General features: G+C 40.6%; 2 protein-coding genes across 6 annotated transcripts in view; both read right to left on the reverse strand.

The window, feature by feature from the left end:
* Nucleotides 1-3,659, reverse strand: part of MSANTD1 (Myb/SANT DNA binding domain containing 1) — a 43,072-nt gene extending 39,413 nt beyond the window's left edge. Inside the window, exon 1 of the mRNA XM_051798393.1 lies at nucleotides 3,632-3,659. The gene's annotated coding sequence lies outside the window, so the exon portion shown is untranslated. The remainder of the gene's footprint in view (nucleotides 1-3,631) is intronic.
* Nucleotides 3,660-18,100: 14,441 nt separating this feature from the next.
* HTT (huntingtin) overlaps nucleotides 18,101-23,926 on the reverse strand; it is an 80,411-nt gene continuing 74,585 nt past the window's right edge. For all 5 annotated transcript variants that reach the window (XM_051798295.1, XM_051798297.1, XM_051798299.1 and 2 more), the window contains one exon: nucleotides 18,101-23,095. In XM_051798295.1, the coding sequence (XP_051654255.1) occupies nucleotides 22,882-23,095 (214 nt within the window). In that variant the 3' untranslated portion in view covers nucleotides 18,101-22,881. The remainder of the gene's footprint in view (nucleotides 23,096-23,926) is intronic.

Below are 23,926 nucleotides of genomic sequence, written 5' to 3' on the forward strand. Positions count from 1 at the left end.
ATAAATTTGACCAAGGAAGGCTCGATTTACCAGTGTACACAGCCCTTTAAACATTCATTACATTTGCCACCTTCAATTGTCACATCAATTATTTAATCCATATCAAAGGAAACCATTAATTCAAGAACTCTACATTTGGGACTCTTGGGTGGCTACCATGGCTACCACCTATTTTTATCAATAGTATTACGCATTTTACCCAATTGTTCTAAACCTGTTCTGCTGGCACTTCAGTTTAAAACACAATTTCAGATGCTTTCAGATACCAAAATGCTCCAGAAGAGAGGGTTCCCCGAGATCCTTTATGATGAACAGCAAAGCAAAGATTTATTTAGCCTTGCTGTAAAAACCCTGTGTACTTTGAGTGTTCTTATTACACTGCAATTGCCTATCAAGCTGCTGATGGACAGGCTTCCTACCCTTCCTGTGTTTGAAGTGGTTTTGTCATTGTTTCTGCGAGTTTAGCAAGTTGCCCCTCAGAATTGATTTTACCTGCCTTGTTTACCTTGCCTTATTTAACTTGCCTGTATGCTCTTGTCTATTTATTCTGTTCAGACATCAACTCCACTTTCTGAAAGATGTCTTTTTACTTCTAACATCATTCTGCTCTTCTTCTGAACACCGTCAGCTTTTCAGAGTCCTTCCTCCTCAATCCTTTTGATAAAAGAGATACATGCTTCCTTGAGCTCATGATAGTCTTCTCACCAGCTGCATGTTCTCTGCAAGTATCTTACTCTTTTAGCTGTTACTTTGAACAACAAAATTCATAGAATCATTCATATATTTATCTATTCTACCTCTTAAGAGATTTTTTTGTTTGTGCAGTGACAAGAGAACTGAGTTTGTCATGGTCACTGCACATTGCTCTGGTTTAAAAAGTGTCATCTTTTCACTGTTACATTAAATCATAGAATCATAGAACAATATTATGTTGTTTCACATCTCTGTGTTGCTTTCCCTGTTGTCTCTCACATCAAGATCTTTCTCCTTTTCCGGTCCTATGTTCAGCATCTTTGGTATTTCTCCATTGACTTCTGCAGGGAAAGGTCCTTTCTGCCCTTGTACTTCACTGCACACTCTCTGGATCACGAGCATTTCAAACAAATACCAGTCTCTCCTCTGAACAAAATTGCTCCATTTGCCAAGACAAGAGCAGTTCATATTTCCCATATTTCTAAAACAGAGTTCTCAGATTTCCCCAGTCAGTATTTTGATAAAGAGAATTTTCCAGAGGGTTTCATGACCGTGTTTCTAATTTTTTTTGTTTGTAATACTAATTGCAAACACAGTAAACATCAATACCAACACTGCCACCTCCACGCCTCCTCGAGATAAGAAACGTATTCCTCTAGCCTTATGTTACTTTGTTTCCTACAAAAGCACTGAAGTTCCCTGGAAGGGCAGTTTCTTCACACCTCCAGGATAGTTTGGATGACAAGTCTAAGAAGATTAGCTTCTGTAATGTTTTCTAAAAACCACTGTAAAGGAGGATCACTGACACGGATGACTGATTTTCATCCAGGAGATTCTAGCATTGTTCCACTATCTCATGCATTTATTAGGATTTCATTTCCTTCTGAAGCCTCAAGGGAAATTTCATAATCAGCACACCTGGTATGTGTAATATAAATAATTAAGAGGATGCCCTCTCTAACAATCTATGCAGAAAGGCTGTTCTGCTGTAAGAAATGGCCTGGATCACAGCCTTGTTAGAAGGAAGAATTAGGGTTATAAGATCCTCTCCATTTTCAGACTCAGAAAAACTCATGAACATTTACTGAACCAAATGGAGTCGAGATTCTACCTGATTGAGGTAGAGGAACCTACTCAATCAGTATGTTTAGGAGTTGTTTCAAGATTATTCTTTCTACGCTGTCAGCATAAATGGTACTTTAGCACCATTTTTCTATCCCACAATTTAATTTATTGCTTGCCTTAAGAAAAAAGATCATGACACCAATTTAGCTTATAATCACATCAAGAAAAATACTTTATGTGATAAATTTGGCAATAAGCCAGCACTGCATAAACTGTTTTGATGAGAAAAATACTTAGGGCAGACCATGGTAAAGAGGACAGAGATCATGAGACACTCTCCATACGTGGCTTTATCAGTTCAGCAGTTTGCAAAGGCAGTAGTTGTTACAGCCCAGGCTCTGGTGGTCTGTCGTGGTTTCCCCCTCAGACACTAAGAGCACTTAAGTCTTCACAAAGTGAACATTATGCGAAGAAGGAATTACTTTATTGTCACAAATAGATAAAATAGTTAACACCTGCCTTGCTGTCTGATGGCTCACACCAACATGTTGGTAGCATCTCTGCTTTACCAATGGAACCCTTGGTTCTGAATTTTTCTTTCCACTACCTTTGATCTTAAGCTGTATTTAACACTTTCTCTCCAGATCCCTCATTGGAAATATTTTTTTTTCTTTCCCTAAACCCGAACTCAAGTTTTACTTTAAAGCTTCTATAAAAAAGTTTTATCATATCATGTGCTTCACTTTATGCTGCCATCTGGAACTAAAGTACAGCAGAGTAAATGACATATTTGTGATTTGGAATCCAGTTTTGTAGATAGAAGAGGTTAAGCAGTTCATTTAAATATGCCGTTTTTGATATGTAACTAAAATAGATTCAAACACTGAGATTTGCTCACCATCATTACTCCCATTTTCCAACACATTAATTAGATATAAGCAATCAAATCAAGAAAATCAGCTTCTCATCACGAACCGTATTCTAAATTATAAATATTTTACAGCTAAAAAAATGATAATTAGCAATTTGTGACCAGAATATTAGACCTGACATGAACAGTACCAGACATATATGCAACATTTTGTAAACATATTCCCACCTTTTGAACTTGCCTGGTTACCTTAGGTCCACTTTGGCTCTTACACATCCTTCTAAAGCAGATTTGAAAGATCTCTGACTAATTAAATCTATTGCTATTAGTGTGAGTAGGCCATATTTAAATTCAATTTTTAATGGGTTATGACCCAGAAGTGTATTCATTACCAGAATTTCTCTCTTTCTAAAAGCCTGATACTGCAATTGGATTAATGGGGCACATCCTTACACCAACATGTTGCTTTAGGGGGACTCTGCCTGGGTCCAAAGGTCCTCTAGAACCAGAGCCTTTACTTGCAGCATGATAAAGCATCACAGGATTATAGTCATTGCCCCAAGAAAAATAAAAAAGACTCATCTTTATCTTCTAACTTTGTTTATCTTGGCATCATCAAGACTTTACCCCTCAATTTAGAAAATGAGAAGCAAGAAGTTACCAAGGCAGAAAGATCCAGGCATCCTACAATAAAATTCAGTACTTGGTTTCAGTGCAGCCTTTTTCTTACTCTGCCCAGAGCAGTAGGATGCCCAGGATCTGACACATTAAACCCATTTCAGAACCCTCAGCAAAAAGTGGGTTTCAGTTTAGGAAGTGATAACAGGAGGGCCCTGGGCACGTCTGCAGTGAAAAGTCCACTAGTAAAGCTCCATAAGCTGAGCAGTATTTTTCCTCTCTTTGAGAACTAAATGTGTGATTTGAAAGCGCACAGAATGGTTTTACTTCCATGGGACAAGCACTTGACAACTTCAGGTACTTTGTGACACTGGTAAGACTCACCTTTCTCCTCCGGATGTTCTGTGCTGCTCTAGTGGGAGCCCTTCTGCCCCCAGCCCCTGCTCCCCTCAGTCCAATTCGCCTGGTCTGCGTGGGCTCAGCTGTGTGAGCCCACTGACATCCATGTGCTGGAAGCACTCCCAAGCTGAGGGGACTAAGGGGTTAATCCAGCTCGCAGGCATACATTAAACCCTGTTAAGAGCATTCCACAGAAATACCATCCTGAGCTCGCAGCCCAGAAGGAATAGCCAACCTGACACACTCTCTATATCCATGATTTTAAAGTCAGCAGCAATAGGGCATTTTGTGGGGCACTCATAAACCCTTAGAAACCTGTGGGCATGGAAAACTAGCCATTGTATGGACAGCTGCACGGAAAAAAACTGGAGAGCCGTTTATGCAGCATTAGCTGTGAAAGTTGTACTTTGCTTTAAGCACTCATTTCGAGTTCTACCACCTGCTTAAAAAAGTATTTCCTCATTCATTTTAAAAGCTGCAGCTCCATCCCCCCTCCTGTCTGCATAAAGATGTCATAAAGACACAAACTTACAGGAGAATAAAAGAACCTGCAGTTGTAAGTATCCCAGATATTGGTCTCTATCAGGCTATATAAACCAGAGCTTTAGCAGTCTCTCAGGAGTTTGCTGTAAAAGCAATTGGAACTGCAATTAACAACAGCACATCTTAGGATAGGGAAAGACTTCTAACTAGAAGCTAATTAGGAGGGCAAACACTGAAGCTTGTTAGCTGAGATGCTAATGAGAATTATACTTGAGTGGCAGCAGACTAGCTATTCAGAGTTAATTAGAAACCTCAGCTGATAGTATATTGCTCTTAAGAGCTTTCAAAACAAACAACTGGAAAAACTGTCCTGCAGCTAAGGATCCAGCATGCCATGTTGAGTAATTCATGGGCACAGAGAACAGCCAGAAGATTACACTCAAGCACCAGGGTAATCTAACAGCCTCTGAAAAAGGTAGAGAGGAGGTTTTTAGGAGGTGCATGCCCGCCTGGATTTTCTGCAATGGATCAGTTCATCAGTGGCAACCCTGATGCTGCATTACCCACTGCCTGGAGAAAACAGCATCCAATTGCACCAGAGGATGAGTAGGGGGCTGCCACACGCCCAAAATATCCTCACCAGTCTTGTGCAGAAGTGGGACACGGACCTGGGCTGATCCAGCAGCCCCTGACAGCTTTCCTATCCCACCCCCAGCCTCTCCCATTCCAGCCCTCAGCTCTCGGCCGGGAAAGCTGCTGGTGTCAGCTGTACCAGGGCAAAGCCACAGCTGTGTGCAATTGCTCTCACCACGACTTTGCCTTCCCGGGCCACGGGAGGGGTTTACTCTCTCCCCCTCTTTGTGCGGTGAGGGGGTAAAGAGTAAATCGGAGCACTTCGAGGGGAGAAACCTTTTAAATGTACGATGGCCGCAAGGGGGATGTGAAGTGTGGCCTTACCTGGGCTGAGTTGCATGGCTGATTCCTGCTCTGAGCAGAGCCAGGGAGGCAAAGCAGAGGGGCTGCCTGTTTAAATGTTTCCTCTGTGCCTGATTGGAAGCGCAAGAGCCAGTCAGGGGCAGGGGAGAGGCTGCTAAACTCAAAGTAGGTTGCTTGTTTCAGGAAAAGGTTGGATACTGGAGAACCTGCACACTGGTTTGCAATGCACATGAAAACACATGAAAACATTCAGTGTCACAGGGGAGAGAAATGCTCCAGAAGAATTAGGGGGATTTAGAATTTCACCAAGGCCCTGTTTGCATTAAAACTTGCAGCAATCTAAGCAAAATGTGGTTTTAATTCTATTTATTGAAACCAATTGCAAATCCATGTGGATGCTCTTAAACAGATTCAGCTTTCCAAAAGAAAAACCAATGCAATGAAGATTTCAATTAAAGCACAGAGGAGCATCCACAAACGGGTTTACACCAGTGTAATTAAACAGATTTCAAAGTTTAACTTTAGCTTAACTAAAGATTTCAAAGTTTAACTTAAAACAAATGTGACTTTTAATGCAGATGTGACCTGGCAGTTGCTGGCTGACAGCATGTGAGGGGGTGGGGAACTTTGTGCACTGAAACCTTCCTGCCAGAGTCCTGGGAATGAATAGGTGTAAATACCCCCTTCACACAAGGTTTTCAGTAACTGCAGTGGAAAGCATATGAAAGTACAAAAAACCTAAGAGTAGACACCAACACTGGCAACTATAATCCATAATTCCATCTATTTCTCAAAGGAAAAAAAAATCCTGGTGCATAAGCAGTATTCTGCAGAGACAAATTTACTTCACTAGAGTTTCTGAAGCAAGAGTCCTGGATTGTGGTTATTCAGGTTTAACAGGACTTGTAAATGCTGACTGAAGCTAGAGGCAAAATTCCCCCAACACCAAAGTGATGTAGCTCTGGGCTTGACCACCCTGCAGCTCACTGGAGATCATCCCAGCCACAAGCCACATGCCTGGGCTCAGCAGACACCAGTCCACTGGTGACCAGGACATGATGGTGGGTTTGCCAAAGACATTTCACAAAATCCAAACTCACCTACAGCTGGTGCCTGTGATCCCTCAGGGGGATGGAAGCATGGGCTGGGGATCCCCTCGCTCAGAAACTTGCACAGCTGCTCTGGGTTTAGGACAAAATGTAATAAGCTGCTTGCCAACTCAAACCAGGATAAATAAAAGTAACAGAAGAGATTTAAATGCAAGTAACTCGTATTTAATGTTTCAGGGAAGATTTACTAATGGGGAACTAAGGGTATAGATAGGTACCTCTAGGTACCTCTAGACAGTCCAAACAAACTGCTCTCCACCTGGTGCAGGTCCTACACACACCCCAGCCAGCACAGCAGAGCAGTGAAAGGCAGCTGCTGTCCTCTCCTTCTCAGGGCATGTTCCCTCCACCCCTCATCGCTTAGTGCTTCTGGTAGATTTTTCCCATTTCAAAGACTTTGCAGAAGCCACCTTCCCAGAGCTGCAGAAGCAAACTGGGACAAGGCTCAAGGTGTGTCCAGGGTTTATATTGCTGACAGCAAGCAGGTAGAGCCATAGGAACAGGTGGCCAGAGGTTGGACTTGACCATAGACACATCTGTGTCTATACTCCCTTTGTGACCATCCCTATGCCTGGAGTGGAAAGCTGGGATGCTGGTATCAGACACAGCATCATCCATAGGATATGCTATCTCCAAGGAGTGCTGGCCAGTAATTCCAGTGCCTGAGCTGATAATAAAAAGTATGTACCTGTAAACTGACCATTAAAAGGTCAGTTAAGCTAAGGCTGATCCTTTTCTCAGCAGGCCATGCTCAAGCATTCTTCTCTGCTTAAGCATATTGATGCTTAGCTTGCTTTGCAACAGCAATAGTGCCTTCACTGATAGCAGTGTCACAGTCCTGTGTGTGCCTGTCCTTTCAGGGCTGCAACTGGGCAAACCTACCAAATGTACCCTGATCCCAAAGCCAGCCACAGCCCTAAAGCCAGGATCAGAAGGCACCCACCCATGTTGCTAAGGATGCCTTCATCCCTCCCGAGGGCAACTCAAGCCATTTTATCCACCACTGCATATTGGCTCATCAAACATAGTCGTCTATCACGGAACACGAGGGTCACATTTTTCTATGAGACAAAAGGACCCTGAAAAACTCAGCTTTCACCAGATTGCCTTTGGTTTCTGCACTTTCTCAAACTCATCTTCAGTTTCTCAAGCTCCTTATCAGGACTAACACCTCATGCCCAGCAGATGTCCCTGAACAGCAGAGCTCTGCAGTTGGCCACAGCACAAGTTAAACCAGAGAAGCAATTCCCAACATAGCCCAGCATGCCAGTTTTTCTATCCCACCTGTCTCCCAGACAGGTATTTTGGTGAGCACCTTTAACATGTTGTGCTGACACTTCATTGTACCATGTTTATTTTGGAGGGGAAAAAAAAAATCAATCAAAGATGTTGGGCTAAAACTATCACTGGTTCATATGCATATACTGGCATGGCATTTTAGCCAATGCATATATAGGCAAGAGCCAGTGGTAGTGTGTATATATATATATATATATATATATATATAGGGATGCCTATAGTGATAATCCAATGGTAGTGAAGCATTTTTAGAGAAAGATACATATTATGAGAAATTCTTTTGGCTTGGACCACAGACTGAAGTGCTGTACTTGCTCCACTCAGTTCTGAGCACGGCAATTCCCAGAGCAGGGAGTCTTCTCACCAGATTTTTCAGCCTCTGGGGAAATTATAGCTAAAAACTGAGTTCTCTGAATACTTGCTGAGCAATCTCCTTGCTCCTCAGACATCCCAAACACAGCAATCAATTTTTCTCCCCTGGATTCAGGAGGGTGACATAATCTTTTGACATCCTAGCAAGCATAAGCTACAAACGGTAACTTGCCCCATTTATTATGTGTGCTTGTTCCCATCTTCCCTCTGCAGGGATAAATGTGCAGCTCTAAACCTGAATTTCATCTATTTACCTTCTCCTGACTGTGAATCCCTTTCAGTATTGCAAACTTCACACTGGCTTGCAAAGCATCCAGCTCCACACGAGCCCAATTTTCCTTTCAGGCTGATGATCTCCTGCTGCAGCAGCATCAGCTCCCCCTGCCAAGGAGCCCTCCATGCCAGCCCTCCTCTCCTGGCCCACGCTGTACACCTGCAGCAAAATGACACAATCTGTTGCAGCTTTTACCTCTTTTTCTCGCCCAGAACTAGACTGCTGCTTGGCTTGCATTGCAGATCCCCAGGGAGTAGCATTTTAGCTCTGCAGGACATACTACCCCAGGTCTCTCTCTTGTAATGGTTTTAATTTTTTATCACGCTCAGAGCACTGCCTGCTGTCTCTAAAGCTTTCCTATGCACTGGGGAATTGCCTTTGCTTGGCAAATATTCGTGGGTTTATCAAAGATTATTGCTGGATTTTCTAATAATGGGGTTTCTAGTAATGCCTCTCAATTTACTTTTCCCCCCTAATTCACAGTCTGATCTCTCACAACTGACATAATGCCCCAAAATTGCAACACTGCACCTTTAATCTTAGATCACTCATCAGTCCTCTTTTTCTTCAGGGGGGAAAAGAGAGAAAAAAAGGTAGTATCAGGAGCAGAAGTCTCTTCTTTGTGTTGAAGCCTTTGGCCTCAGGTCAAGAAGGCTTTTCATGGGAAAGCCCTGCTGTTCCCTGGAGAACTTGCATAAAACTCCATTCTCTGCTGCTGCCTTCACCTCTTTGCCCTCTGAAGGCAGTGGCTGTATCTCATTTTTCCTGGGCTGCTTCTTTCTCTCTGCATTTGTTTTTTGGTAATCAAGTACAGCTATCACATCCTGTGGGAGGTGACTAAAGAAACTAGTGAATCCATGATCCTGTTTTCATTGTTCTATGAATTATTTGGATCCATTTTGTTTGCTATATTTTTTAAAACAATTTGGCCGCAGTTTAATGAGGGTAGGTTTCTACTTTGATTTTCATTAAGCAATCCTGTATTTTGTGCATGACCTGCAATCCCAGCATGCTGGATTTCCAAAACACCCAGTATGCCATTTATTTTGTCCTTACCACAATCACCATGCTGTCATTTGATTTTCACTTGGCTTGGCTTCCTGCAAGTTTCTCTTCTCTCATGTCAGATGGAGGAAGTCTCTGTTATCTCCACGTGTTCATCACTGTCTCACTGTTGATGGCAGCAGTGCTGCTTTCCCTGAGCACACGGTGCTGCTCTGCACTTCACTGATGGTTTTTGCTGCTTTGCACTGGTCATACCTGTACAGTCTCATTCTCCAAGTCACCACTTGTATCTCAGCACAGTGCTTTGCATCTCCCTGCACTTCTCTTGTCCACTAACTTCACTCATTGCATTTTAATTCCTCCTCTTGGCATCTTTGTGTCCTGCCTTTGCACAAACTTAGGAGCACTTTTCAAAGCGCTTTTCATTATGGCTCTGAGCTACCTCATAAATTTTCTTTGCTTGCATACTTCTTTTCCAGAAGTTTTACATATGTCCTGCAGGCTGTGGGAGATGGACAGGAGAATCTACACGTTATAACAGAAGAAAGTTTACTGTTCCCAGGCCCCATCAAACAATTGCATTAGTGCAACACTGGGGCAGAACTAAAACATTCTGGGACTTCTCTTGGGCTTGATCCTACAAGAAGGGCAGCACTTGCAGTGATCACTTGGCTCAGGTTATGCTTGTTCAAACACCATCAGCAAGGATCACTGACAACAGTGAGCTAATAAGTTCAAGCACTCTCCAGCATTGTTGCTCAAGCTTTTATTCCCATTAATGCTGAGTTCATCTTTGAAGATTTATGAACATCAGCCATCTTGCACAGCTTGGCCATTTAACCGCTGTTTTTCCTGATTCTTGGTAACACTTGTCACTACTTTTCCTATCAAACCTCATTACAGGGTTTTTTTCCCTTCATTTTTCAAAAAGAGGATTTTCCCTTAGCTTGGCAAGTCTGTTCCTGTTCCTATCCTAATCCTGCTAGAGAATGTGCATTGCTCATTGCCCTTAACAACACATCTACACTTTTTTTTTTTACATTTCCTTTTTCTGCATGCCTGGCAGTTCTGTAGCTTTCCTCCTATGAGATGAATAAAGCTCAGTTTCTGCACCTGTTTCTTTTCCTACAAGCCCGGCTGAGGCAGAAAGCCTGGAAGCCCTCATTGTGCCCTCCATTCACAAAGCAATTCTGAATTTCTGATTGTATCCACTTGTCACAGCCAGCTCACGTTTGCCACTGGGTGCAAGCACAAGAAGATACCTGTTCCAGAAAAACAACCCAGTTTTATTCCTTTGAGTGGAGGCCATGTCTATCCACATGGAAGACAAGAAGGTGGCTCAGGAGTAGTCAGCATGGATTCACTAAAGGTAAATCATGCTTGACCAACCTGACTACCTTCTACAATGAAACAACTACCTGGATGGATGAGGGGAGACAGTGGATATTGTCTATCTCAACTTCAGCAAGACTTTCAATACCGTGTCTCGCAACATCCTCACAGGCAAGCTCAGGAAGAGTGGGCTGAATGAGTGGACAGTGAGGTGGATTGAGAACTGAATGAATGGCAGATCCCAGAGAGACGTGAGCAGTGGCACAGGGTCTGTTTGGAGGCCTGTCATTAGTGGTGTCCTTCAGGGTTCAATACTGGGCCCAGTATTGTTTAGCTTATTCATCAATGACTTGGATGAAGGGGCAGATGCTTCCTCAGCAAGTTTGGAACACAAAGCTGGGAGGAGCAGCCAATACCCCAGAGTGCTGTGCAGCCCTTCAGAGGGACCTCGGCAGGCTGGAGAGATGGGCAGAGCAGAACTTTTCAAAATTCAACAAAGGCAAAGGCAGGGTCCTGCACCAGGGGAAGAATAATCCCATGCACCAGCACAGGCTGGGGCTGACCTGCTGGAGAGCAGCTCTGCAGAGAACGACCTGGGGGGTCCAGGAGGACAACAAGCTGTCCATGCTTGAGCAGAGAAGTTGGACAAAATGATCCACTGTGGTCTCTTCCAATCTGAACCCTTCTATGAGTCTCGTCAAGCATATCCTGAGAGTTCCCCCTCTCCAGTATATAATCCTGTTGCAGCACTCCCTGGCATAAGTCTTGTCATAAACCTTTTGCCTGTAAAATACCACGCATTGCAAAAATCCGCACTGAAGCATGTGCATGAGTATTCCCCAGAATGAAAGGCTCTGTATGCATTTAATAATGAAATGTACATTTCATGTTTAGACCCAGATGAAAGGACAAATAACAGCAACAGGAAACAGTTTGGATATTGCAGCTTCAGCCTGCTAAGACTATGTTTTTTCCCTACAATTCTAAATATGTCTGTTTTCAAAATAAAAATATTTCATAAGGACTTTTATAAGTGGGAAAGCTTTCATGTCCCATCTGAAAGGGCTCCTTGAAACAGATTTAAAAAGAAAACATCAAGGAAAACATTAGGACTGTACCTCGCTCTTTCATCAGTATATATAGTTCATAATGCACATCAGGTGCCACAGGAACTGCTGTTCAAGGTTAAAGCAAGGTCCTTATGAAAGGGACAATTACTCTCTAGTGACAGATAAGAAGAAGAAAGTCAAAGCTAAACTGTGTGAGCAGAAAGGCAGGAGTGCTCAAAGTTAACTGGAAAAAGCTACAAAAGCCTTTACCTCTGGAAGAGACCACTTCAGCACCCGGCTGTGAATTCAGGTTTTAATCTGCCACCAATAGCCCCCAACAGGCTCTCCCTCCCCATGCCTCAAAGGCAGCAGCTGCACCAGCTCATACAAGTCCCAGTGTGGAGCAGAACTTCTCATGGGATGGGAATTCCATGGGGCTGGTGGGCGCCTTGGGGAGCAGCGGGACATAGAGCCCACAGCTCCATTGAGGGGCCGTGCTGGCACTCTGCTGGGTGCTGGGTTTCATTTAAAGTTACTATGAAAAAACACTGTTTTCAGCATCCTTGTAAAGGACTAAAAGCATAATAAAATCATGTTTTTGAAAAGGAAATGAAAACCAACACTCATGTCCAACAGCACCAAATTTGGTGGAGAAGGGATGACTCTGCAAAATCATTCAAACATCCCTTTGTTCAGAGTTGACATAAAAACTTATTTGAAGGCTCACGATAATAGTCCTTTTTATTCATTTTAACATACCCCAATTTGCACTACAATTGGTTTCTGGAAGTTTTTTAGAGATCCAAAGTTCTCACATGATGGAACACTAGAGGAAAAAGGTGTCTCCTTGCATTGTCCAGGAGCACTAAGTCAGCTCACACATGAAAGCTCATGTTGCCTTCTGGATCCTTGATACATTTTGGTTTGAGACAAACAGCAAAACTTTCAACTTAGGCATGTGACTTGGGGGTAAGTCATAAACATTTAATGTATTTTCCTTTATGCAAGTTCCAGAAAAAGTCTTATACCAGAACGTTCTACTGAAAAAATAGTTCTTTAAATTCCCTTTCACTAGTGCTGTTGCCTTGCACTGTTCTTTTCCCATGATAAAAATGGCAGATCTAGATACACCAGAAAACATCCCCTCCCAGAACCAGCCTCTCACAGCAGTTTAAAATTTTTGTTTCTCAAGAAAGTAAGCTAAAACAGGGATAAAAAAACCTTTTATATCTACAGAGAAGTGTGCTAGTAGGAACAGCTACATGTTGATCAGTTGTGCAATTCTCCCACAACAGCCTCACAGACAAATTGAGCAAGTGTGGCCTAGGTAAGTGGACAGTGATGAGGTGCACTGGAAACTGGTAAACTGCAAGGGTTGTGACCCATGGCACAAAGTGGATTGCAGTCACTCAGGGAATAACCCAGGGCTTAATACTGTGCCCAGCTTACCAGGATTTTCTGCCCAGAGTGGGGGTAGAACAACTCATCCTATTTCCAAAGCTGTCAGTGGTGAATAAAGGAGGAGTTCTCATGCTGCTTCTGGTGTTGGAAGAACGCTGAAACCTGCCTCACTCATCCACCCCAGAGTTAAACAGCCAGGGGAAGAACAACTGAACGCGACCGGCACCGGTGAGGATGGGGCAGAAGAAGTAACACATAAGTGATACTACTGATAACTTATCTGAAGCTGCTGAGCTGACTCAGAAAGCCTAGAGATATATAACTGACAGTCAATCATGCTTAATCTTTGCAGGACTAAGTTGCATAAATGTTCAATTACACCAATAAAATCCTTTAGACGTAAACCGTTGACTGAGATAGAACAGCTCAAGGTTGGAAGAGACCAAATCATACCACAGAAATAAGAAAGTATCCCTCACACAAAAAGCATTTTGGTCAGGAGCCATCTTCATTCTCTCAAAACCCTTTTCCTAATGATTTCCCTGACAGCAGGACTGCTAGGCATTACTCAACATTTAAAAATTTCGGAATAAGCTGTGCCATACCAAGTTTTTACAACCAACCTCCAGTCGAGCTTTTTTCTTTTTTAAATCATTATGTCAAGAGGTCAGTTTACAAAACCAAAAAGAACTAGTGTCTGTTAAACCTTAATATTGCATATGAAAACTGGTACATCACAACTGTATAACTTAAAACATCTTTTCAGAGAAGTAACTTTCTGCAATGTGATCAAGAAACCAAATAAGGCAAGAATATTACCTATGAAAATTCAAAACATCAGACTGTCACTAGAGAAAAATGCAGCAGTATGAGGAGGTGCAACTGGAACCAGAAAAAGCAGAAAAACTTTTAGGTTTTTTGATTGTCAGGAGAGGAAAAAAAAAAAGCACATTTGGTTTCCTCAACTAGATGAAAGGCACCAGTATATAAAGAAGAATAACAGTTCTGGCTGACTCTGGAGTAGTAATTTACAGGGAAAATTGTAGTTCAAAGAACAAATAAAGTATTTATTCTTTTTATAATCAAATATAAAGGAACACTCAAGTTAAAGTCTAATTATAAGGGTAAAAAACACTACCAAGAAGCAGTTTCAAGTTCTGCAAGCTTCCCTCATCTTGCCATCACAGCTCACTAAAAATGTGTTTCCTTTCCTTGCTGCTGCTCTATAAACACCCATGGAGCAAAAGAAAGCACAAAAGCTGGAAGTAGCCTAAATAAAATGCTCTTAAATCTTTAACAACAGGAGCCTTTTAACATTTTCAGGCATATTGTGGTGAAGTGGACACAACCATTGAAGGTGAAGAATGAGAAGACAATGTTTCCTGTCACTGCTTTGTCCCTGGGCTGTACCTTGCAGACACACCACATGGAGTCATTCCCCACCCTCTCTTCAGCTCTAGGCCCCTTTCTCAGGAACTGTCAACCAGGCTCTGTCCTGAAATGTCCTTAGAAGTGTCATAGGTGCCTCTCTGTCCTTGGGTGCACCACAGCTGTTCGGTCTCAAGGGCAAAGATAACATCCTCAAGGTCCACAAACTGCCTGGACCTTGATATCTGATGATGGTGGCACAGAGAAAAAGTGATGATATGCAACAGATGGCAATGAACCATCCAACTGCTTGTGGTTGGGAAAAGTTGGGTTTTTTTTTTAAAACATGGATACTCTTCCCTTTCCATAACTGGCCATCAGCAGACAAAAGGTTCTTTACTCATATATGGTACACACCAGGCTGCTGCACAAATCTAATATTTCCTTCCTGCATCACACCCTGGATCTTTAGAGCAGAAAAGCACAAGAAAAAAGCATATGTCAGACAACTCTCATCACTACCTCTTTCTGGGTCCTGCTAAAATGTCAACTCCTTCCTTTTGAATGAATGCCCATCTTACAACAGCTTTTGAAACTCTCTTCAAAATATGTAATTTAGGGCTAAATTCTTGTTTATGCTACTCAGCTTCCAAAGTTATCCTGCCTACATGAGATTTTATAGCCAGTAAAACACATGACTGAGTACACATGAAACAATAAATTTCATCTCCTGTTCCGCATTTTTTTTCTTGTAATTAAGCAGAACAATGCAGTTTGATCATTGTTAGTTTGGGACTGGCATTTATGTTTCATCTAGAGTTAATTCAGTCTAACTCAGAACAAAAGCAGCACAGACAAAGGAGAGCCAGATCTCACAAAGAAGTTACTAATTAATAACCACTTTGACGATATTTAACCCATCAGCAAAAATGCAAAAGAAGTTTAAGCACTGTAAGTTTTACTGCAACAAATTGAGTCCCTCATATTTTCACCAGTACAGATGGTGCAGCAATCTTCTCAAGTGTAACACAGTAACTCAACAGGATTTCTTACAACACTCCATCATCACCAAATTCATCATTATTTTCAAAGGTATAATATGCAGTTTGGATTTTTATAGATCTAAGACAAATAGGTTTGCTTAATCCTGTCATCTGAGACAACTCAACTCGAATCAGACCAGGTTTGCTGTATCTTTCCCACACAGGGATACTCTCAAACCCCACAGCAGGCCTGTGGTAGAGTTGGAAAACTAATCTGTCAGCATAATACAAGTCTCTGCTTTACCATTGATAATGTAACTTGGTCCCAGATAATGTTTTCAGCACCAGTTCTGTTACTGTTAGTGCTGCCTGCATGTTTCCCATGTGCCAGATCATGTTTCTCACATTTTTTAGTATTATCAGATCACACTGCAATGGAAACAGGTATTATCCACACACATTTAAGTAACTCTACAGTATATAAACCTCTTGCTTCAGTGAGTGCAGACAGAACCACGGAAGCAGTAAAGCAGCAAAAGTACAGATCAAAATACCATTTGTGAAAGCATTTGATTTTGATACTGATGAACACCTCAACAATATTCTTAGGTTGTTACATTAAGTATTAAAAAACTGGAGATTTGTTCAGTCCCCTTCTTAAAATTCACTTCTTCAGGACCCCCAATTAATTCATAAACTCCAGGTACTTTGGATCACTCAGTCTTACCCTCTGTTACTTAGTCACATACCAACCTATTGATGACATACAACTTTTATTTTAAAGCAGTTGCCAGGTGAAATATTTATGCTAGGAGCCAGGGCAGAGGAAAGAAGGCAGGAGGAGAAGGAATGAGCTTAAGCAACATTACCAGAAGATGTAAGGATCAGAAGCCTCGAAAGCACTTAAAAATACCTCCCAGCTCTGCAGTATCCAACGTTCATTTAAAAGTGTTAGTTTGAAGAAGTTCTGAAGGCAAAAAAAAAATTACTATGAACAAAGTATAATTAAAAGAGTATCTGCCCAAACTTGCCTGAAACAAAAGTTAAACAATGAATTGTGTTATTTTCATAGATGTTAAATCAAATGCCAAAGATGGTATTTGAAACATTAACAAGACATATCAAGAAAAGTTAAGTTAGCAAAGCTTTACACTTGCATTTCCATCAGACCACACGACAGATGCTTCAATCCCATTTAACAGCAAGATAGGGATGAAAACACACTTTGTACCTCTTCCTCAAGGGGAGAAAGGGGTAGAAAAGACTAAGATTCTCATTTGGAGATGTTATTTCAACACTGACTTGAAGTTTTACAATGCATGTAATTCCAGATGAGCTAGATTAGCAAAACCATTATATTTAAATGGTCTGCCTTAACCTGGCTCACAGCTCTGTAGGCATCTGGTGCATGGTCAAACCCAGCCCTCGGGGACGCATTCTGCTTGGAGCCCAAACTGTGGCCTGGCTGAAAGAACTCCAAAAGGTAAATAATGAGATAAAACAATCAGGTTGCACTTGGTCAAAATCTAGCCATGACATTTGCAGTTGAAGGATATGAAACCAGCACCTGGGGTAAGGATTGCTCTGCCATACTTGGATGTACAAACCATGGGAAAGATCAGAAACAAAATTAAGACAGAATTACAGCTGCAATAGAAGAACAGGAGGTTTGGCTCAGAAGATACCATTCTATATATTGCATAAACTTTTTCATGTTCCTACTTCCAACTTCTTAACAAACCTACAAGTTACAAATCTTTTCATCTCTTCAAACAGTTATGCAAAACTTATGGCATAATTAGCTATAGTTTTACAAGCAATCAAAGCTTTTTGTCTTGTAACTGGGGTGGAGCCGTGCCAATTCCCAAATGACGGCTACAATACTCTTACAGCTGCACTGACTAAAAAGAAGGGAAAAACCCCAACACCTATAGAGGACAGGAGAGGCAGTGAGGAAAGCAGAAAAGTTATAGTAAATTAAAAAGTTCTAGTCTACTAAGTGCAATGCTTCATCTCGCTGTGCCTGGCAATTCATTTTTAGGGATAATATTTCCAGAAATTAAATGGGTATTCTTCTCTGAGTGACAAAAAGATGAAGACTGTATTATTTAAACAAGTCTTCAACTCTGTAGACAAAGAAACTTACCCCAGCACAATTCTGTTCCTCAGTTCCACGGCTAAACTAAAAGGTGACAAGAGTGGCTGATCATTCGCTACCGATGCCGACAAGGAAAAACAAGATGTAAAAAAGTTATTTTGACTAAGGACAAAACCAGCACGTGCTTTCTACATTAAGCTACTACTTTAAACCTTATGCCAGAGTTTCCAGAGAACAGCCAAGTGCTGCAAAGTTAATCAAAACAAGATGTTTCTGAGCAGTTGAGTATTGCAAGAGATCCTCCAGTGTTCAGCAGCAAGACCACCCAGAAATTTCTTTTAAGATGCAGCCTAACAGCTGGGAAACCAAGCTTCGGCAAGTTAAACCACTTCTTCTCCTGTGTAACATTATCCCTCCCCAGGACTGCTGCAGATAAATACACTCTCATTCACAAATACAGCTGTACACTTAATTTTTGCCTTTTCTGATCTCATTTAGAATCCCAGAGAAGTTTTGGCAAGCATGACTATTAGATACAATTAAAAGCTCAACTGTGATAGTTCTTGGTTAATTGCAAAGAGCGCTGTGATTGTGAAGTATACCTACATTTGTAGAGAGTTCAAGTATTTTTGCATATCTTAATAATGCTCCTTATTTGATAGTAGTTGAAAAGAAGAGATACTGGGGAAAAAACTCTAGCAAGAATGGATCAAGACCTTTTTATAAATAACCAGAGAAAAATCACTTACAGTAATAGTTATATTTTATTTTTTCTTTTAGTTTCAATGTGCAGTATTTTCAGCATTTTTTTTTTAAACTTAAACATACATCTAAAATTATATGCTTTCCTTTTCCTTAGAGTACAATTTCTTTTCAGGTTGGGGCTCCAAGCTGTTGCTCATCATTGCCCTCAAACTAAACACCACCACAGGGTGCGTTACCTTATCCTTGTCAAGTTTATCCAACTTGCTGGTGTGTATACATGGACTGATGGGAATGATAAGCTCACACAAAATGCACATGACAAAAAGCAGCACATGCTTCACAAATGCTCAGCAGCATTTATACCCAGTTACTTGAATACAGCTAAAACTTGATATACAATAGAAGCTCTCCTGGGTATGACTGTGGGAGTCTCAAGATTTTTAATGAATATTTAGGTAGCATGCACAAAGAGTTCACCCAAAATCTTAGTATTAGGTAAAATTAACATAATGAATTACCCCAAAATTTTGCTACATCGCTTACTCTAGTTTTTACAGCAGCTTGTTTTCACTTTAGAATACTTAAACTACCTAAAAACTAGCAAAGTACTTTGCTCTCTTATAACTTTCATCAGCTGTATCCTTATAACCAAATTTGTTTTAAAAGAGCAAAGCACCTACCATTGTCACTTTGTTGATTTCTACCTTTAGTAGAAAGTTTAGTTGGGATTGTACATGGAAAAATTCTGATCTATGCAATGAATGTACTCAATCAGTTCCCCATCTTCTCCCACCCTATCCCTTTCAACCACGGGGTAAGATCCCGAATGACTGAATTTAATTAAACTGCTTATTGCTATATTTATTGCTCATTATACCCTCAAATTTCTTTTATTTAGGAAGTATAAATGCTTAGCCCTGACAGCTCCACAAAATCTTAAGACAAACAAGGTCTGCTGCTCTTGGAGAACTGTCTTTGCAGTGTTTTTGACACAACCTCCTATATAGTTAACAGCCACTGAAAAAGAAGAATGGTGAGACAGAATGCTGTTAAGGCAAATCTACTAAATATCAACAAATTACTTTTAACCCAAAAGGTTCCACTTGTTCCCCCCTTCGTTTGATCTGAACCTGTTCACTCATTACTCAGTGCTTTCGGAATGCTGCTGGTGGTTAAGAAACAAGCAATGTCTTGGTGCTGAGAAGGCATTCCTACCAAAGCAAAAGTAACACACAATCATTTAATAGATGCTTTAGGCAAGAACTGACATCTGAGTATACACTTTAGAAAAGATTTAAATAAACTCGCATTCAATTTCAACTGGAAAAGAACATAAATAGTAAAGAAAACTTTGAATCCTGCAAATAAAACTGGTTTACAATGGGTTGTAGTTTCCAACTCCTCACTCTTGCACTCAGTGCAAGGGAGGGGGCACGCTGAAATGAAACACAAATCAAACTTTATTTAATGGGCCAGTGGGTAGCTGGCCCAAAAACTATTTATAACAAGTTGGCTGGCATATGGTGTTCTTAGAAGAGGGCCACGTTATAGATTTAGTAAAGTAAGTTCTTTGACAACTGAATTGTAAATGAAGTTTTAAACATTAATCGGTCTCAAGTATGCTCCCTGTCCTGCCATACCTCTCATCTTGTAAGGCTGCAAAAAAGCCAGTTTCACTGCAAAGCACATTAAAGATGCTGTTTGCTTTGTTTAGCCAGAATACCAAATGTATGTCTTAAGCCCAAACACACTTCTACCCTGCTATCAATGAAAAAATGAACAGCCTGAGTTTTCAGAATTAGCTTTCTGTCCACAGCAAGTTAAAACCATTCTGTGAAATAAAATCTCACATTAAGTCAATCTCAAGGGACAAGCAATACATTTATTTCCTTTAAACCCAACATCGGTATCTCTGTGTGGCCACTGTTGTGCTGCTACTGCCCCTGTCACATACCTCTTGTCACCAAGAGCAGAAAGGAGTGATTTTGAATATGATTTCACTCCAAAAGAAATGAGGGTGCAGCAAGCACGTCTGGGAAGTGGACAGGGAAGTGTGCTGCAGTGAAATGTTAGAACTGAAGCACTACCAGAGTGTGTTTGCACACTAGGAAGACCCTTAAGCTACATTCCCTTCAGGTCACAGAGAATTTCCTATGAGGAGGTGCCCCTCTTTAGACACTTAGGACACGTTACAGGAGGTGTATATACTAAGACAAATCTCCAAGAGAGGTTAAAACAGATGAAGTCATTGCTACCAATGAATCTGTGTGAGGTTAGAACTGACTGCATCAGCTTTAGAGCTTGTCTTGAAACAGGTAATGCAAATATTTGCTCTAAGGCTGGCAACGGGCATTTGAGGAAAGGGAGCCTGCCACAACTAATGTTTTTCATCCAGCCATGCTGACTTCAATGTACTTCTTCAGTGGTTGGAAAGATTCTATGGCAAGTCCCAAACTGGTTTGGAAAGTTTCATAAAGGGTCTAGCTCCCTGATCCCAAGGTAAAGTAACCAGCTAGTCTGTGTTAATCATGAGGAGCTTAAAATTATGAAGAATTTAACAGTTTTGTAACACAACATATACTGTTATACGGTGAGAATATGACTAACTTGATGCTTAAAAAATATATTAAAATCTATTTTAAATTTTGGAAAATAGTTTACAAAAATATCTTCACTTAAACTATATATCATACAAAAACTGACTGGTGTGTGGGTTTACAGTACAAAACGATTACTGATGGTTACAAAAGGGAAGCGTGATCTATACTACCCCTTAATGAAAACACAGGGCATTATATCTCACTGCCTGGAATTAGACTTTTATCAGAATTAAGATAATTTCCAATATAACTCAAAAACTTTCAAACAGTATCTATTTTATTAAACCTTTTTCTGAAATCCTGTTCAGTTTCTTTAAAAATCACCACAGTGCTGTGGCCCAAGAAAGAAGAGTAACCCAACTAAGGGTGGAAATAATTACTCTAGATAGTAAGATCTGTAGAGAGCTAAATACAGCAACATCTACAGTTGTTTCTACTGCCCACACTATCAATTTCCTCTACCAGTTTCTAAAAGGAAGTGACACCAGCGGACAATTCCTTTGTAATCAATTTATGGGCAGAAGCAACAATTTTTGGTCTAGATTGGAATTAGTTTAAATACATGGGTTTAATAAATACAAATATACACATCTGTATACATTAAATGTTGTCACATGTGTATAATTTCAACATATACATTATATACAGAAATACATACAGTACATGCTCTTCCTGACAACACTATCTCATTTTTCCAAGTGTCACCAAAAGGTGTGATAAGGAAATGAAGAGAGATTACATGTAGGATCTGACTGAGAACCAAGGTATCATTTCTCTATAATGAAAGAATGACAACAAATACAACTAAAGACAAATGCTGTGCTAGATTTCCTCATGTAAAGCTTAGGAATCAATGGCATTCCCTGGGTGGTGAGTAAAACCTAAATCTGGCCCTGTGTAGTGTCCTGAAATTCATGGATATTTGTACTGTTTGTGTCTAAAGCATTATGTATACAACAGGTAATAAAAGAGGTTGTGTAATTTAACACTTTAGCCAGTCCCCAAGTAGACCACAGCAGCCTTCTGATTCTTAACTGCCACCAAAAATTTGTTTACATGAGAGTGGTTTGAATCCAGGTGACTCCATGGTCTCAGGAAAGGTCAAACAGTTGTTGACTACTGGGGAGCTTGCACCATTTTGTCTCTTAAAATGCCATGCAGCAAATAAGAGCAGTTTCTTAAGTATCTAAAGTTTGATCCAGAGTAACTAGTCCTCTTTTTTACCATTATGTCTCAAAATAAAAGAATTCAAAAGAAGCTATAGTAAAATGGATCACAAGAATGCCTCCTTAGTACAGTTTCTCAAGACAAATTAATCAACATATTCCAGTTTTAAAGCACTTTGAGAAAAAGTGAGATGCAAAACAAGATGTAATCTGTACATTAAGATGGATTTCCAAAAGGAACATGAATTCAAGCAAAGGGAAAAAAAATGAGGACAATACAGATGTCAAGACATTCAGTAGCATGGCTTCTGTTCATCTCCAATTACAGCACAGCTCATGCACGACACATCTTACAATTTTACATACTGTACATAATATAGAAATATTTAAGTTAAAATTTCTTTCACTGATATACCGTACTGAAATTTTAAATCCTGAGAAGAAAAAAGAAAAATGTGTGGTTACGTATGTGCACTATATCTCCGATATCACCAACACATACACCACTGCATATCAGAAAGTCCAGAGAGAGAAATCACATGCTGGAGGTGCAAATCATAAAAGCCATTTTCTCTTTTCCTTGTTTGGGAGAGACATTAGGAAACAATTTCTATTCTGTACTACACAACAGTATATACAGGGACATAAAACTATGAGGTTGGCTAATGACTGCAGCAGTAACAGTCTGTCAGTGTCTTACCGGCTGCACCACAGTGGCTTCAGCTGAACACTGGAAGAAGAGGAATACCAGTTACCTTGCATGTGGTACTTGCTCGTATTTACAGCTACTATGTGTGTCTCAGGTTAGTCCCACACACCACTTGAAAAACACTGACATACTTCTTTCCACTCACAGGTGCCTGGTGTCAACGAGAACTACACTAGACTTCTCAGGTGATTTCCAGTGCTGCAGAGCACTTGTCCGTGTGTGCTGGAAGTAAAACTGACAGGTCCATATTTATCACAAATGCAACCCCAGATATTTTCTTGATCTTGCATTCCCCATAATTCATATTCCAACACTAGTCATGCAGTTCCACTACACATCAGGGTGCTCAACATGCTGTGACCTTGTGCACATTTTGCAAACAACTTAGTAGGCGATGATATGGGGTTCCTGGAGATGCCACCACCTCAAACACCGACTGAAAGGCCCTCCGATCTAATTCTTCATCTATCTGATGTCGGTAGAAGTCTATGGCCACCAAACAGAAGATGTTAACATCCACTTGCTCTGATTTTCCCATTCTGCTGATAATATGTGGAAGACTGAAATATAAGTTAAGGTCCTAATACGACAGAGGTTGCTCATCTTTTGGTGTAGCAGTTTTAAACACTGTTCTGCAATAACATGGTTTATTTTTGAGTTCACCAACAATGTTCAAGTGTAAAATACTGTCATCTAGCAATTCAACTGCTACCACATAAATCTAATTCCTTCATTAACATCGTGCGATTTCTAATCCCCAGAAATTCATGTCAATCTAGCAGTAGTTTTCTTTATCCATTGGAGCAAACAATGCAATCAGCCACTGCTGAGAGCCAAAGAGCACTGCTGAGATTGAGAGTCATTAGGAAGTTTCAAACATGACAAATGGCCACTTTTTCATCTGGTCACGAAACACAACAGTTATTTTTCTGTTTGTTTGAGAGGGTTGTTTGTTTTTAAATAAACCCAGCACTAATACCCCCTATGTATGCCTTTTGGCTGTTCCAATTTATTTTGGCCAATGCTTACTCTTACTGCAGTGCACAGCCAGGGGGACACTTGCAAAATACAGTTTGTATATAGAGGATCATTTTCTTGAGTTTGAGTTTGCTGACTTTTTTCCTTTTTTTAAAATACATTTTATCTTGCAGAATGAATATAAAGCAAAGCTTTTAAAGGTCACAGCAGTGCTATCTTGGTGAAGTTTTTAAAAAGTCCTTCAAAGTAAGGACTTTCCCAATCATCTTGCATAGTTACAAGGAACAGATCTTAAAGCAGCAGCTTTAGATAACTTTGTTCTTCTAATCTCTTTGGAAGTCCTTTTTTTCCCTTCATACCTGAGGTACAACAGCACAAAGCAAAATACCTGCAAAATAACTGCAGTAAAACTA

This window comes from Manacus candei, unplaced genomic scaffold (assembly GCF_025592945.1).
Source record: "Manacus candei isolate 608988 ecotype Guabito, Panama unplaced genomic scaffold, ASM2559294v1 h1tg000048l, whole genome shotgun sequence".
NCBI lineage: Eukaryota > Metazoa > Chordata > Aves > Passeriformes > Pipridae > Manacus > Manacus candei.